At 40.0% G+C, this 17,271-nt stretch overlaps 1 protein-coding gene across 1 annotated transcript in view; it reads right to left on the bottom strand.

Moving 5' to 3' along the window:
* The window catches only part of Dock3 (dedicator of cytokinesis 3), a 308,913-nt gene that overhangs the window by 44,400 nt on the left and 247,242 nt on the right, over window positions 1-17,271 (bottom strand). Inside the window, exons 28-34 of the mRNA XM_052189224.1 lie at window positions 13,932-14,026; window positions 10,838-10,913; window positions 10,370-10,470; window positions 10,054-10,112; window positions 7,255-7,403; window positions 2,357-2,442; window positions 6-32 (exon numbers count right to left, since the gene is read on the bottom strand). Coding sequence (XP_052045184.1) covers window positions 6-32; window positions 2,357-2,442; window positions 7,255-7,403; window positions 10,054-10,112; window positions 10,370-10,470; window positions 10,838-10,913; window positions 13,932-14,026 — 593 coding nt within the window. The remainder of the gene's footprint in view (window positions 1-5; window positions 33-2,356; window positions 2,443-7,254; window positions 7,404-10,053; window positions 10,113-10,369; window positions 10,471-10,837; window positions 10,914-13,931; window positions 14,027-17,271) is intronic.

The raw sequence follows: 17,271 nt of genomic DNA, 5'->3' as shown, positions 1-17,271 counted from the left end.
CTTACCTGGGGTAGGGCCCAAACAGCTGGGTTCTACTCCATGCAGCAGAAAGCAAAGACAAGAATATTATCGAACCGGCATCAACAAATGAATGTCTCTCCCATTTCTCTGGGCATGCTCCTAAGGAACCCATTGAGGTGGAGGCGAGAGAGGCATATACTATAAGGTCTGTTCTTAAGGACCATTTGAATTAAGGGCCCATGGTGGGATATGTCTGGCTTTGTCAACTGGTTGCTTCTATTGCCAGAGACCTTTTCAGTAAAAATACAAAACTACCTTCTCATTTAAATCAAAGATTTCCACAAGCCTAAGAAGCCCAGTATGAGGGACAAAGAGTAAATTCTGGAACTATCCTCGGCTATCACTTCGGTAATGAGAAGATTCCAAAAAACATGTAAAAAAGCACACAAGCTCAATGTTCAGGTCATTAAAAAACAATAGCACCATGCTTCTGTCACTCTGAGGCACACACTGACACCCTGTGTGCTTCTTCTTCTTCTAGTGCTGAGGTGAGGTCGAATTCAGTCAGACAACTCTAGCTATGATTCTGTACAAGCACATTTTGCTCTCTAAGTTTCCTTTTTTTGTTTTGTTTTTTTTTTTGGATTTGTTTTTTTTTTTCAAGACAGGGTTTCTCTGTATAGCCCTGGATGTCCTGGAACTCACTCTGTAGTCCAGGCTTCGAACTCAGAAATCCATCTGTCTCTACCTCCCAGAGTGCTGGGATTACAGGTGTGCGCCACCACCGCCCAGCTGCTCTCTAAGTTTCTAAGAGTCATCTAGAGTTGTCTAGCTCAGGACTGGGAACAAACACTAAGGTCTCAAACTTATAGCTTGACTGCTGTTACGCATTTTGCTATGTTGAGTGCCTCCTTGTACAGAACATACACATGATCAAAGGTTAAGGGAAAGTGAGGGTTTCTGTGGTCACGCTGAAGAGTGACACTGCTCTCCAGCTGTCCTGTGGAGCTTTATTGTCCTCAATTCGGGGAGAAGTGCTCTCGAAGCACACAGATGTGGGAAATGCTGGTTACTGCCTCACCCCTTTAACTGAGTATTTTCTATACCCGCACACATTTTTATTCATTTCACCCATGCCTACAAACATCCTCAAATTAAAACTGTGAAATGATGTCCCATGTTATCAGTAGCTCTTAGGTCTCAAACTGACTTTAAAAGGATTTACAAACACAATTTGGTTAAGTAATTAGTAATTGTAGCATATTTTTATACTTTTTCCTTTGTAATAAAGTCATTTGTTAGCAGACAACAAAGAGAATTCAATGTCTTTCTTCAACAACTGAAAACATTTTGGTATAAGAGAAATATTAGATGAATATATTCCATCATACAGTCTAAATAAAATTTTTGACACCTTAAGGAACAAAGTACACATGGTGTACCAGAAAGCATTCCCTGTTGAAACTGCAGCTGTGGGCCCTCCATGCAGAGGCGCCTTTTACAGATAGCTCCTGACTGCATGCTAGCACTTCCTTGAGCCAGTCTCACCACTTCTAGGAATGGGAGGATAAATCCCACTCTGCAACTCTTGCAAGTTGCATCAAGTCTAAAAGTCAACTTATAAAATTTTTGAAACTTAATTTTTAAAAATGACTGGTAGACAATAAATAGTTATACTTTTGTCAGATTTAGTATTTTGATATAATAATAAAGCAAACACAAGAATTATGAAACCAATTATATTTCAGTTAAAAGTACTCTTTTCTATGATTAAGTCTATATTATGGATCTGACACAGCTAATGATACTTTTTATAATAACTACTAAAATTAAAAAATTCCTCATGATCTTAACAAATAAAATATCTATATACTTTATACACTGCAAACTTCTAATTAAATGTCTCATGAGGTCTGGTGGCCTTTATCAATTTAAAAAGAAGCTGTTAAAATGATAGGTCTGGGGGAACTATCATTCAGCATAGTCAGATCAATTTTTAACTGAAAAATGCCTAGAGAGTCTGTGTGGTTTATTCAGGAACCCATTGCAGTGTTTATCAAGCTGCAATGTTTTCTAAAAGAGGATTTATACTTCACCTCCTAGAAATGCAAGCCTTATTGAATAAATAAGTCCTCATGGGCTATTTGTCCAACATGATGCAGGGAATGTTATGAAGACATACAGTGACTTCTTATTGCAAACCTAGGAACTGAATTATAATCTCTTTGTACATCTTCAGTCAACCATGACAACCCCTAAGAGTGCGTGCTGCCTTGTTGATAGAAACTGAGTACTGCTACCATAGAGTCAACCCATGCAGACTTTATCTTTACCCTTCACTGGCCCACATCACCCCTTCTCCCAACATGGGGCATCTGGGGAAGGAGCAGCTTACAGCAGGCCGAAGAGTTCCCTGTAGCTCTCATCCCCTTTCCCCTCTGACACCATGCTGTCCAGCTTGTCAATCAGCTCAGCCTCCACCTAGAAAGAGAGAGTTCATGAGCTCAAATGAATGCAGACAGAGAAGGAAAAATCTCCAGTCTTGTGGCTATGTGAGGCTCATGGAAAACAGCTTTTGATATTTTATCATAGTTGAAAGTAAATTCCAGCAAAGATAGAATCTCACGTATAGCATTAAAAAAACTTTGTTTTCTGAACTAGAGACTAGATAGCCTAGGAACCTAGAGTAAAACCAAATACTCCTGTTCTAAAAAGCAAGGAAGCTGAGTCCTAATGACATTCTGATAACTCATAGAGTGGTGGTGCACTGCTCAGCCAGCATCAGAGAAGCTGTCTTCTACAGGTGGAACCAATAGAGACCCACTGCCAGACTTTATGCTGTGAGTGAGAGATTTCAGAATACTCAGCCCTATCAAATTCCTCCCTTCAGGGGTAGGGAACATTTGGAAGAGTGTAAGAGCCAAAGGGGGTTGGAGGACATCAAGAAAACAGGACCCTGTAAGTCAGTAAACATGGTCAAAGCAGATATGAATTCAGAGACCCTAGGCAGCATGCACAGGACCTACACGGGTGTTCTCTGCATATATAGAATGGCTTCCCATTCTGTTTTTATGGGATTCCTGAGTACACAGACAAGTGAGTCTCTGATTCTTGTCCCTTGGGTTTGTTTCCTTCTGTTTGTTTGTTTTGTTCAACTCCAATGTGTTAAGCTTCTGTACTAAGCTCAACTCCAAATGGATCAAGGACCTCCATATAAAGCCAGACACTCTGAAGCTAATAGAAAAAAAACTGGGGAAGACCCTTGAGGACATCTGTACAGGGGGAAAGTTCCTGAACAGAATACCAATAGCTTATGCTCTAAGATCAAGAATTGACAAATGGGACCTCATAAAATTACAAAGTTTCTGTAAAGCAAAGGACAACATCAAAAGGACAAATCAGCAACCAACAAATTGGGAAAATATCTTCACCAACTGTACATCAGATAGAGGGCTAATATCCAATATATACAAAGAACTCAAGAAGTTAGACCCCAGAAAACCAAATAACCCTATTAAAAATTGGGGTACAGAGTTAAACAAAGAATTCTCACCTGAAGAACTTCGGATGGTGGAGAAACATCTTAAAAAATGCTCAACTTCACTAGTCATCAGGGAAATGCAAATCAAAACAACCCTGAGATTTCACCTTACACCAGTCAGAATGGCTAAGATTAAAAACTCAGGAGACAGCAGATGTTGGTGAAGATGTGGAGAAAGAGGAACACTCCTCCACTGCTGGTGGGGTTGCAAATAGTACAACCACTCTGGAAATCAGTCTGGCAGTCCCTCAGAAAACTGGGCATGTCACTTCCAAAAGATCCTGCTATACCACTCCTGGGCATATACCCAGAGGATTCCCCAGCATGTAATAAGGATACATGCTCCACTATGTTCATAGCAGCCCTATTTATAATAGCCAGAAGCTGGAAAGAACCCAGGTATCCCTCAACAGAAGAATGGATGCAAAAAATGTGGTATATCTACACAATGGAGTACTATTCAGCCATTAGAAACAATGAATTCATGAAATTCTTAGGCAAATGGATGGAGCTGGAGAACATCACACTAAGTGAGGTAACCCAGTCTCAAAAGATCAATCATGGTATGCACTCACTAATAAGTGGATATTAGCTTGGAAAACTGGAATATGCAAAACATAATCCACACTTCAAATGAGGTACAAGAAGAACGGAGGAGTGGCCTAGTTCTGGAAAGACCCAGTGTAGCAGTATAAGACAAAACCAGAACAGGGAAGTGGGAAGGGATGGGTGGGAGAACAGAGGGAGGGAAGGGGCTTATGTGACTTTCGGGGAGTGGGGAACCAGAAAAGGGGAAATCATTTGAAATGTAAATAAAAAATATATCGAATAAAATTAAAAAAAATGAGGTGGCTACAAACTCCCCAAGAAAGTGGCCTAATACTAACCAGGATTTCTCTTCATATACAAACTTAGGTTGTGTTGGTTAGCACATAGCAAAAGTAGGGAGGGGCTTGCAGAGTACAGTATAAACATGCTTCAGTAGTTCATTGGGGTCCAAATTGTTCTCAGAATGGGTTACTGGGCCAGTTGCCTTAGTTTTACCACGGATCTTGTTAAAAATCCAGTATTCGGGTCTCTCAAAACTTGATGATTAGGGACTCAGGGTGAAAGTTCACAAACTGTTTTGAGAAGTCTTAGATGCATATTCAACTGTTAAAACGTTTGTATCAAGTATGGATCCTTCAGTCCTACTTAGAAGGGGGAAAATAATCACTGGAGGTAGAGGGTGGGAGGAACTTGGGAGGTAGAGGGGAAGGGGAGAGGAAAAAAAAGGGAGGAAGATCAAGTGTGGAAGGAGACAAGGGTCAGGAAATACAGAGGGTCAGGAAATTGAACAGAGGTGTGTAGCAATGGGGGATGTAGAATTGTGGGGTAGCCAACAGAAAGTCCTAGATGTCAGGAAATCAAGAGGCTCCCAGGACCCAACAGGGAGAAAGAACCTGTAGACTCCATATTCAGAGGTTAGGCATGGCCCCAGTTGAGGGTTGGGGTCACCCACTCTTCTCAAAATTTTAACCCAGAGTTGCTCCTGTCTAATGGGAAAGAGGGACAAAGAATGGAGCAGAGACTGACACCATAGGAAAAACATCAATGTCACCAACAGACCATCCCCCCCAAGAGTTCCCAGGGACTAAATCACCAACCAAAGAGTACACATGGAGGGACCCATGGCTCCAGTTGCATGTGCCGCAGAGGATGGCCTTATCTGACATCTATGGGAGGAGAGGCCCTTGGTCCTGTGAAGGCTTGATACTCTAGTGTAGGGGAATGCTAGGACTGTGAGGCAGGAGTGGGTGGGTGGGAGAGCACCTTCATAGAAGCAGTGGGAAGGGGATGGAATAGGGGGCCTTTGGAGGGGAACTGGGGAAGGGAATAACATTTGAAATGTAAATAAATAAAATAATCAAGAAAAAGAAAACGGAAAACCAAACCAAACCAACAAACAAAAACAAACCCAAAACAAAAAACTTCTTTATCAGGCAAAACAAAAACAAAAACAAAAAACAAAACAAAACAACAACAACAAAAAACTAGTGAGGGAAGAATTTGAAGACACTGTTATCCTTGCAGAACTGATACTGACACCTTGCTATCCATTTAGCATTTATCTTGTGACATATTTAGCTATAGAGTTCTGAAGATATACCTTCCAAATTTCCTCATTTGTAACACAGTTGTCATGGTAATATTCCTTTATCATGTCACTATGCCCTGGCTTTTGCAAAATGCTCAACATTAGTTTTGTTATTTTCACAAGCCACCATGTGCTAAGTACCGCAGTGAGTTCTGAGAAATAAAATGCACAATCATTCTGATTCCTGGAGACCCACAATTCAGTGATGGAGACTGAGGTCAGCACGATAAGTGCTCAGATATAGTTCACACAGACATGGTAGTTCAAGACTTGAGATCCTAACACACAATGAGTTTCAAAAATAGTGCTATCAAAACTTAATTGTTTTTACTTTTGGTGCTGGTTAGATTTCTGTCAACTTGACATGAGCTAGAATCATCTGGGAAGGGGAAACCTCAGTGAAGAAAATGCCTATATCAGATTGGTCTGTAGACAAATCTTTGGTGGGCATTTTCTTGACTAAAATGAATATGGGAAAGCTCACTATAGGTATTGCTATCCCTGAGTAGGTAGATCCCAGGATGCATAAGAAAGCAAACCAAGCAAGTCCGGGGAAGAAAGCTAGTTAGTAGCATCCTTCCATGATCCCTGATTCAGTTCAACCTTCAGGTTCTTGCCTGCTTCATGAGTTCCTGCCTTGGCCCCCTTCAGTGATGGACTGTGATTGGAATGTGTAAACCAAACCCACTCTTTTCTCTCCAAGATGCTTTTGGCCAATGCCTTTAGTGCAGTAATAGACAGCAAGCCAAAACACTTATGTGACACAGTGGTTATAGGTTGAGAAATCTACCTGAGAAAATTTGGGGGATGGGGCGAGAACATTTACAATCTATTTCCTAAAGGCAATTCTGAAACATGTACTATGATGGTAAGTTTTAATGTTAACTTGATACAGCCTTGTCTCCCTCAGAAACTGCTGGCCTGTGGGCAAGTCTGTGCCTTAACTGGTATGGAAAGAGTCTGCTCCAAAAGAGTTGGTTTGGGGAACAGGACTTTTAAGAAAAGAGAAAGCTGGCTGAGGTCTGAGCACCCATGCACTCATTTTCCTCTGTTCTTGACTGAGGATGTGATTTTGGCTAGCCGTGGTAGCAAAGAACAAGGGGACAGCTTATGAAATCCTGGGTTACTCTGAAAACTATGTAAAGTCATGTGGTCTGGCTCCAGCCTTAGAGATTCCTGGGTCATACAGCAGAGGAAGACAACATGTTGTCAAGACCCTCTCCAAAACTGGGAGAGCTCAGTCTCAGTGGCTCTTTTCTTCACCAGAAAGTTCTTTAGCATGTTTATCTCTTCCTGCTAATCCTTCTGTTTGCTTATTTGTCTGTGAGACAAGGTTCTGCTATGCAGTCCAGGCTTTAGTACTTGCTATGTAGCTGGGAGGGCCTTAAACTCATGGCAATCCTGTTACCTCAATTTCTTGAATGCCAGGATCTGGTCTTAACTTGAAAATTTACATGTTAGTTTTGGCTAGCAAGTTGTACAAAAACTCTAAAACAGGATTTAAGATGATTAACTTCCTACCAAAAGCCTGGCCTACTCATCTAGACTACCTGCCTGATGTGAATAGGTTCATTTCAGAGGAGAGCACGCCAAACACTGATAGTTATCATGTTACCTGCTTGAAGTTGCCATTTTTCCTTTGTTCCCAGTCCATCATGTCATGAAAGATAGGAATCATGATATTCCGCACTTCTGGCTGTGGGACCAGTGTCACACCCAGAAAAGGACCAATCATTCCCGGAATAAAGTGGATCTTATGTTCACCTGAACAAGAAAACCCAACAACTATTAGTTTATTACTGCTTTGTTCCTTACATGGAAGATTCACAGTGGGGCCAAGCATCTGTTGTAATCTATAGCAGTGCTGGGGATCTAGGCTCTGTGGCACAGTGTTTGCCTAACATGTATGAGGTCTTGATATAGATCTGAATTTCTCAGTACTGAAAGAGCAAAACCAACATACCCTACTTTCAACTGCTAATTTATACTGGAAGCTATAAATTAGCATCCAAGGATAAAAGATGATTTATTCTCTGGTTTTTGAGATACTCCCTCTGTCTTAAAATTTTTAAACATGTATCATTTTATTTTATGTGTATGGGTATTTTGCCTGCATGCATGTCTGTATACCATGTGAGTACCTGGTACCAGATGATACTACCTGATTATAAGGTGCCAGAAAAAGGCCTCTGATCCCCTGAAAATGGTGTTACAGATCGTTGTGAACCACCATATTGGTACTGGGAATCAAACCTAGGTCCTCTGGAAGAGCAGCCAGTGCTAAAAGTGCTCAGCCATCCCTCCAGCCCAGCCCCTCATCTTTTTAGAGTTTTAAATGGACTGGCCTAGAAAGTTTAGAACAAATGTTCCAAGGGCTCAAAATTGCTCTTTCAAAAAACTTCCTGTGAAGTGTTTTTAACTATTTGGAAACCATCAGAGCAAGGAACCAGAGTTTGATTTCTCCAGGTCAGTAAGGGCTACAAGTTTAGACATCTTCCTAAAATGTTTGTTTAATAAGGAAATATGTATGTTTCTGTTTAAACACAACAAACCTCCTGATGATTCTACTTCTATAAGGCATTTTAGAGATCAGGGAGTCCAACCCAAGGTTTAAGCTACCAAATGTCTGACATCCACAGACTTCTTAAAAGCCTACACTCATGTATGCCAAAAACTCTCTACCTGAGCTAATAAGAGCTCACTACATAGCTTCATCCTCATAGGCTAGCTTCAAGACTTAGAACCTTTTCATACCCTCTTATTCTCCCATCCCTGTTACTTATAATGCATTCTTTTAAAAATGAGTTATTTATTTTTATTTTATGTGCACTGGTATTTTTATTTCATGCATGTCTGTGTGAAGGTATCAGATGCCCTGGAAGTAGAATTACAAACAGGACCCCTGGAAGAGCTGCCAGTGCTCTTCACTGCTGAGCCATCTCTCCAGCCCCTCACACTGTATTCTTAAGGTAGGACTACATCCACTCTCCTCAGATCTGCTCACCTCTCCCCCAGTTCCCTTTATGAGGTCATCCTTTGGGAGGTGAGTGACTGACACAGCTCTTCCGCTGATTAGCCTGCTCTCTAGGTGGTATTCCCAGAGCCTAGGGCCAGTCCTGGGAGCTTTTCTTAGCAGTGGTAGGACAGAAAGAACCCACTTCAGATGCCTGCTCTCACTCCTCCAGAGACTACAGAGGGGGACTGTTTGCATGCATAGTAACTGCTACAGTCAAATAAGCTAGTTTTGGGGGACCAGAGACAGACTTACTTCATTCAAATAAAAAATATATCAATAAATTAAAAAAAAAGACAAATCTAATACTTTTTTAAAAATGGCGGTATTGGGGGTTAAATTCGAGCCAGTATCTTTTTTTATTTTTAAAGTCTATCTAAAAAGCAAATCTCTCCGCATAGGTACACTGCCTGCATGCATGATACGTGTACCACGTGCATATTTAATGCCAGTAGAGGCCAGAAGAGGGCAGATCCTCTGGACATGAAGTTACAGGTGGTCGTGAGTTACCATGTGGGTGCTGCAATTGAACCAAGGTCCTTGAAAAGAGTAGTCAGTGCTTCTACCTGCTGAGCACTTCCTCAGTGCCCCTTACTGCTGTCTTATACCTTACTTTTCATCTCTAGATCGAGGTGAGAATAGATCATAGGAGACTTTAAGATTCTATGAAGAGCATTACTATGGCTTAAGATATACAAGCTTAGCTTAAATCACACTTCATTGGAAATAGAACTAATTTTTTTATTTCTTCCTGACAGAAGACTCATATCTTTCCAGAATTCTGGTGGCCTAGCTAGTCATCTAGGCAACTGGAAGACTACCAGAAACAACAATGTGACCACCTAAGAGTCAAAGCAGCTTTAAACACCTATTAGAGGTGTTTAAAGAAAAAGCCAGTGATAGTCTCATCAAGGCTTGTAACTCTTGTCTTTCATTGAAGTGGTATCAGATATGTGATGTGGACACATAAATACCTGAGATGCAAAGTTTATTTTATCTTTGTTAAAATCAATACTCATCCTGTTTTTGTGGTGTCTCCATGCTTTACACTTCTGAGCCTGTGACACTTGGAGAGGGACGTGAATAGTGTAGAGGTTCTTACAACATGGATTCCCAAACTGGAAAAGCTACTGAGCCTTCCTCTTATTCTTCTAGCTTGAGTTATCAAAAAGGAACGCACATGTCACCCTGGGATTGCCTTAGCTAAACTCTCCCTGCCAGGGAAGGCTTTATAAACATATGCTACTCTGCACCATTATGTTAAAGCTATGCAACATAGCTTTCTGGGGCTCTCTAGGGGGCTGAACTGATATTCAAAAAGCTTTGGAGAATTGCTAGTTCTTGTATTTTTTATTTACATATGCAGTACATGAAAGGGAAGCATCAGTAGGAAAGACCTACCCAGATTCTGCCACATGCTGAACAGTTCATATGCCATCATCACACGCATGTCCCCATACCTGAAAATAGTAACTGTTAGCGGAGGGAGGTTCAGTGAGACAGACCTGAAAATCCAATGGTCAGTAGTACATCAGCACTGTTATTTCTAATGCTCTCAAAATGTTAAGCCACTTGCTTACTGACTGAACTTTTAATACTTGGCTCCTTGGGAAACCAGCCATGTGAGCAATTTGTGGACTTCTGAAAGAGTCTGCCATAGAAAACTACTCCCATCTGGGCAAGTGGTAGAGAGATGAAGAGAAGACATCTGTCTTACTTATCTAGAATCTTCTTCCTCTTGGCTGAAGTAATGATTTCTAGCTGAAGGCTTGGCTGGTTTATGAACAGAACTGCCAGGCTAAAATAAGAATTCCACACCTAGAGAGACAGAAAAAGAATCATGTGACTGCCTAAGTCCTTAACCTTGTAGGGAAAGTTAGTAAATATATGAATGTAGCAGAGAGTCCATTTTATAATCTCAAATTCTTAAGATTTCCCCCTTTTAACTATCTTTAGAAATAGGCCTTTCCCCATTTTTTGCTTTCTTGATTCCTTCTGAAGCCAACAGCAAGCATCTTCATAGATGCCTGGCTCCCAACACTTCCATAAGGTAGCTCTCAGGTCATATTAAAATAACCATCAGTCTTAGAATATACAATACTATGAATATATTAAAGCAAAAAGGGGGTCAGTGTGGACTTCAGCGTGCTATTACTGTGACAACAATAGATTTTAGCACTCCTACCTTGAAGTCAAAGTCTGTTTCTGTGAAATTCTTGTGCAGTGCAGAGGACAGGTACTGGACAGTAGTGACTATAATGCTGCAGGGAGGAGACAAGGCGTTTGTAGAATTAGAAGACCAGCAGTGCACAGCCCAGCATCAGCTGTCTGCCTACAGGCAAAATTCTGGAAGACAACCTGTTCTTATGTAAGATATGGCTTTAAAGGAAAGAGAAAATGGCAAACTACACAGAAAACCAGTTTTAGAAGATTCCCACTAGTAGATAAGACAGCAAAGGATATCAGTGGGTCCCTGATAATTCTTCTCTCTAAGCTCTGTGGTCTTTAGGGTTTATTCCAGTTCAAAAAGTAATCTTTAGTATTCTCAGGGTCTTTGGATATCCATACAGATTATGGCCACTTTATAGGATTTTATTATTTTATATTATTTTATGATTATAATAATTTTATTATTTTACCAGGTAATAGAGATTTATAGTGATTAAATATTTCCTTTTGTCATGGACTGTTTTCATCTGACTTCAGCTTTTGAACTAGAATATCACTCTTAATCTCTGCCTGGCACACATAAAAGATAATAAGAAACTAGTCTGCTATACTCGAGAATGTGAGTTTAAGTCTAAAGGAAGGAAAGTGTGATGGGTAGTTAAGGGTTTTATTACAGAGGGCCTTGGCTATGTGGCAAAGAAACTAGGCTTAAGAGTGCCTTAGCAGGTACATATTGGCAGAGTGTAAGAGCAGGACATTGAGAGGCACACCTGGGAAACAAGGCCTCTATATCAACACAGTCAAAGCTCATATGAACTCACAGAAACTGAGGCAGCAGGCACAGGGCCTGCACGGGTCTGCACCAGATCCTCTGCATGTATAGTGTGGCTTCCAATTGGGTACTCTCTCTCTTTTTTTTTTTTAAGATTTATTTATTTATTATACGTAAGTACATTGTACTTGTCTTCAGACACTCCAGAAGAGGACATCAGATCTCATTACGGATGGTTGAGTGTCAGGAGCCATTATGGGACAAGCTAATATAATAGCAGGTGATCATCTTGAAATGGCCTGCTTTGGATTATTATATAATCTGTGACAGGTGAACCCTTATTAAGCAATGCTGTAAGGGACTCATTTTAGGAAAGACTTCCGCTATTAATATGCTTTTCCTGTTATTATTAAACATATATAATAATAAGTAGTAGCACACCCCTTTGGAGCAGATCGCTGCAGATCCATGTAGTGTTGCTACATGTATTGTAGACAAATACATGACTTAAGTTTTAATGATGATCCTATAAGAATTCCTAAAATAATATCTGTGATTATTAAGCTTTTTTATAGTGGGACTGCTATTATCTCCTTTTCTGATAGTCAAAACTGCAATGAGAACTCTGCCAGCCTCCCGGGTGTCACCAGTTAATTGCTCTTAGATGATAACCAGACTTTCTCCTACTCAGAGCACATTCCAAAAGGTTGTAAAACAATTAACCAAAGGTCATAAAAAGGGAACTAGGATTTATTATAGGTGCTAGGACAGAAGATAAAATATTGACTGGGTTTATCTATACAAAACTTCACTAATAACTTAGTTATGGTTTTAAACCTCCAGTGAACCTGTGGAAGCTGAGACAGGTGATAGATGTTTCGCTAGATAATTACTCCTAATGGATATGAATGTAAACATTCCTATCCTAAAACAGCAGGAGATTTTAAGTAAAGGATTAGTTGCAGCTTTAGACAAAGCTCCTTGCATTGAGTTGTATTATCTACCAGACAGTACTTGCCTCCTAGAGTTTGTGATAACTAGCCCCTAAGCCCTGCCTGCAAAGCTTTAGCCACTTCTGATGGACAGTCTGCCCATTCATGTTTCCAGCCTGTGCTTTGTCTTGGCAAACTAGACAAGTGATACAGGTAGTGACACATTTGTTCATTTGATCTCTGTCCTCTACAGATTATGTGGTCTGCCCTCGTTAGCCTACTGCTGCCTCTCACTGATCTGCCTTTTATGTTAGCATTGTATAGAATACAGTCAAATTATTTGTATTAGGTATATTAATAGGGCAATGTGATTTTTTTTCATGTTGAACTGTTTATAGGAACATTTTCCTTTAAATCTGCAAATGTTTTGTCCAAAACAAAAGAATCATAGGAAGTTGCATAAATATTTCCTCAAGCACTTGTTTTTTGTCTAGATTTTTCTTGTTCCTGTCTCTTAGTTCCACTTTGAAAACTTGAGATTTTCTAGGCCTCATCTTTGACCTCTGTCAACCCTACTCTGCTGAAATACTGGTCTCTTTTATGCACTACATCTGTTGTTCTCTTCTTCTATACAAAGGCCCAGATGCCACTCTTCTTTTTCTTTTTATTGAAGATACATTATTTTTTCATGTAATATATCCTTATTACAGCTTCCTCTCTCTCTACTCCTCTCCGTTCCTTCCCACTTATACTCCTATCAGATCTATTTCCTTTCTGTCTCTCATTAGAAAAGAATAGGCTTCTAGGGGATGATAATACTAAGACATAACAGAGTAAAACTAGATAAAACCAAACTGTTATATAGAGTTGGACAAATGTGGAAAATGGAAGGAAAACCAACAGAAGAAACAGAGCCCAAGAGAAGGCACAAGATAGAGACCCACTTGTTCACACACTCAAGCATCTCATTAAGAGTACCAAACTGGGGTTGGAGAGATAGCTCAGTGTTTAAGAGTACTGACTGCTTTTCCATAGGTCCTGAGTTCAAATCCCTGCAACCACATGGTAGTTCACATGCCAGGAGCCAGTACTGACAGGAGGAGTTCTTTCTTGTCAGCTCTTCTTGAGGCAGCTGCAGAGTAACAGAGGCTAATGGCTCTTGTATTTCCCATCTTCAACATATCGTCTTCTATCCTCACTACTATAGACTCTGCTTTTTTAATTCTTGGACACTTTCCTTTCACTGTCTTCACAGCCAGTGGCTAAATCCTGTGGATTTTAACTCCAAATAAATTTCTATTTGTCAACTCCTCTCTCTTCCCAGACTTGGTCTTAATCTTCCGTACACTGACATATACACACCACCCCTGCTTGAGTAGAGCCAGTACAGAGTTGTCCTTACTCACTTGCTTGTCAACAGTCTCATCACCATCCAGTCTCGAGGAAAGACACTCATCTTCATGAGGTTTCTGAACACACAGAAAATCTTCAGCAGAAACTCCTGAAGGTCAATAGTAGAAAGTATACTTAGTGTACCCAACAGGCTTAGTTCAATTCCCAATACCACCCCAAACAAAACCCCAAAACAAAACAAAACAAAGCAAAAATCACAAACCCTTTAATAAACCTGTCTATGAAAACAATAAAGTACCTAAGGCTGATTAGACTGATTTAACAATTCAGTACTACATAATTCAAGGAGAATGTGATGGCTAGTTTTACTAACTTGAGCAGAGTCAGTTGGGAAGAAAGAACCTTAACTGAAAAACTGCTTTGATCAGATTGGCCCATTTTTCTTTTTTGATTAATGTTTGATGTGGGAGAGGACAACACAATTGTGGGTGGTACCACCTCTGGATGGAGGTCTTGGGTTGCTTAAGAAAGCCATCTGAGCAAGCCATGCAAAGTAAGCCATTAAACAGCACTGCTCCTGGGTCTCTGCTTTAGCTCCTGCCTCTAGTTCCTGCATTGGCTTCCCTCGATGATGGCCGGTAACCTGTAAGCTAAATAAACCCTGAACTCTCCCAAGTTGGTGTTTGTCAGTATTTTATCACAGCAACAAAAATCAAACAAAGGGTAAGCGGTTGGTAAGGAAGTGGATGAATGTCAGGACACACATCGAATCTTATTGTTTCATTCGTCCCTCTTCACATCTTCTCTATCTACTTCAACACTCAACTACAGAACCACAGCAGCCACAAAACACCAGGAGCCTAGCAAACACTGAGATAAAATAGTTTTAGAGCCCCCTAAAAGCCCATTCTCTAGACAACTGCTATTATTTGACCTGGCAAATTCAGCAGCTCTTTGGACAAGCCTACTGCCAGGGCTTGTCTTTATTTAAAGTAATTCAGAGCTTATCTAGTTATCCACAGGACATCTGTTGAAATAAAAAAACCAGACAGATAACATTCAGTTGGGACAGAAAGAGATCTGCCAAAAAGCTTCAAGGAAATTCTGAAGAATGAGATATCTATAGGGACCTGTGAAAAGATTTGATATATTCCTTGGATTCTAGAAGGCCACACATATGTTGGGCTGTTCATATTGCCAGAAAAGATCCAAGAAGCTAAAATCTCCCAACTCTGATGGAACATTGAGATTCTGTACAAACAGAGCTGCAAAGAGATAGAGTTGTAAAATGCTGGCATATTAAAGGTGAGCCCCAGGATATACACAGAGCCCTTTAGTAAAGTACAGAGATTCACTGATTTTGAGCATTTAAGAACATCTTGTCTAATTGTTACACAATCATTAAAAGATTGGAAACATATGTGGATATACACAATCTAGAACAGAAATTATTCCTGAATTACTGTTTAGGGGAAAAAAATCAGTAAAACAAAAACCAATCACTACATCCAGGCATGGTGGTACATGCCTTTAATCCCAGCACTCAAGAGGCAGACACAGATGGATGTCTTGAGTTCCAGGCCAGCCTGGTCTATGGAGTGAGTTCCAGGACATCCAGGGTTACACAGAGAAACTATTTCAAAACAAACAAACAAATCCAAACCAAATGAAACATAATCATAGCAAAAACAATAAAAATGCACAATAAATTCTGAAGTGGGAGTACTCTATGTCCAGAATTGTCACATTACACAACTCTCTGGATCTTCCAAAGATATATGGACTTGAAAATATGAAGAGAAACAAATCTAAGGTCATAGTCATAGAAAAGGCAAAGAATTTCATTCTGAGGGTAGAGAAAACATTTCAACAATATAATACCAAAGAGACAAGACCAGAATGTTCCCTTGTCATATCATAACCAACCATGAAATAGAAACAACAAGGAAAATACACTGAAACGAGAAGAGAGGGAAACTGAGCCATGTACGAAGGAGCACAGTCTTGTTTTATATGCAGGTATCAACTCATTGCAGGAGTTTGTTGAGGCCTCCTCTTTCTTCATTAAATTGTCTTGGCTTCACTATCGGGAATTAACAGTATAAATATAAGATTTATTTCTGAACACTTCAGCTCAGTTTTATTGATTTATGTGTCTACCTTTTGCCAGTGTTAATTATATATATATTCTGACTGACTCTGTGGCCCTGACTGGTTCAGCTTTGAACTCACAGAGATCTGCCTGCCTCTGCTCCAAGTGCTGGAACTCATAGCTTTCCAATGTCAATCCTGGTTACTTGTTACTTTGTAGTAAATTTGGAAGTGAGTAAGTGTTAATCTTCCAATATCATACTTTTTAACAATGTCCTTTTAATTCAATAAAACTGCACCCATCTCTGCCAAAGTGGAGATGGAATTTTGATAGGTCTTACATCAAAACTTAAGATCAATTTGGAAAGTACTCCCATCTTAACAGAAAAATTTCTAATCCATGAAGTCATGGATTATCTTTTCATTTATTTGAGTTTTAACTTCGTTCCTTATTATATTCATCTTGACATAATACTTGTATATTTTACTTAGTTATATGTATGTGTGTGGTATACATATGTGAACACACCAGCCAGGTTTTGAATGATTCAGTGAGACTGGGTAGGCAGTGAACTCACAAGATCCTGTCTCCGCCTCCTTAGCACCTGGACTCCTGGCATACACTTACACCCAGCTTCTTATGTGGGTGCTAGGACTCCAAAATCAGGTCCTCAGACTGTGCAACAAGCACTTTAATAGCTGAGCCATTTTCTCAGCCCAGATTTTTTGTCTATTTCAATTTTATCTTAACACTTTCTAAAGTAAAAACATAACGTAAACTCTTGAACTTGATGCTCGTGACAAATGACAAGCTACCATTTACCTGCACCAAGATCTTCTTAATATTGTCTTCTCTGGTGTCTTAAGATTTCCATTGCTGTGAAGAGACACCATGTCCAAGGCAACTCGGAGTCATTTGGTTACTTTTGTGAGATATTTTTTGTTTTGTTTTGTTCTTGTTTTTTGAGACACGGTATCTCTGGCTGTTCTGAATCTCACTTGGCTTTGAAGTCAGAGATTCGGCTTTCTCTGCCTCCTGAGTACTGGAATTAAAGGCCTGTGTGGCAGCATCACCCAGCTAAGTTTGTTAGATCTTTGTCATCATTGGATACCTTCAGAGTTTTTAGTATGTAAAGTCATGTTATCTGCAGGTAGAAATATTTTTACTTCCTTTTTAGTTGACATGGCTTTTACTTTTTCCCCTCAAGCCTAGTTACTTAGGGAAGCTCTTCAGCACTGATAATAAATGTCAGTGGCTGCTCAAAGATAAGGAAAGTAACAACAGAATGAAAGTTCTGTGCC

This window comes from Apodemus sylvaticus, chromosome 7, assembly GCF_947179515.1.
Source record: "Apodemus sylvaticus chromosome 7, mApoSyl1.1, whole genome shotgun sequence".
Taxonomy (NCBI): domain Eukaryota; kingdom Metazoa; phylum Chordata; class Mammalia; order Rodentia; family Muridae; genus Apodemus; species Apodemus sylvaticus.
The sequence above is the reverse complement of the archived record's forward strand: the minus strand, read 5'-3'. Positions and strand labels throughout refer to the sequence as shown.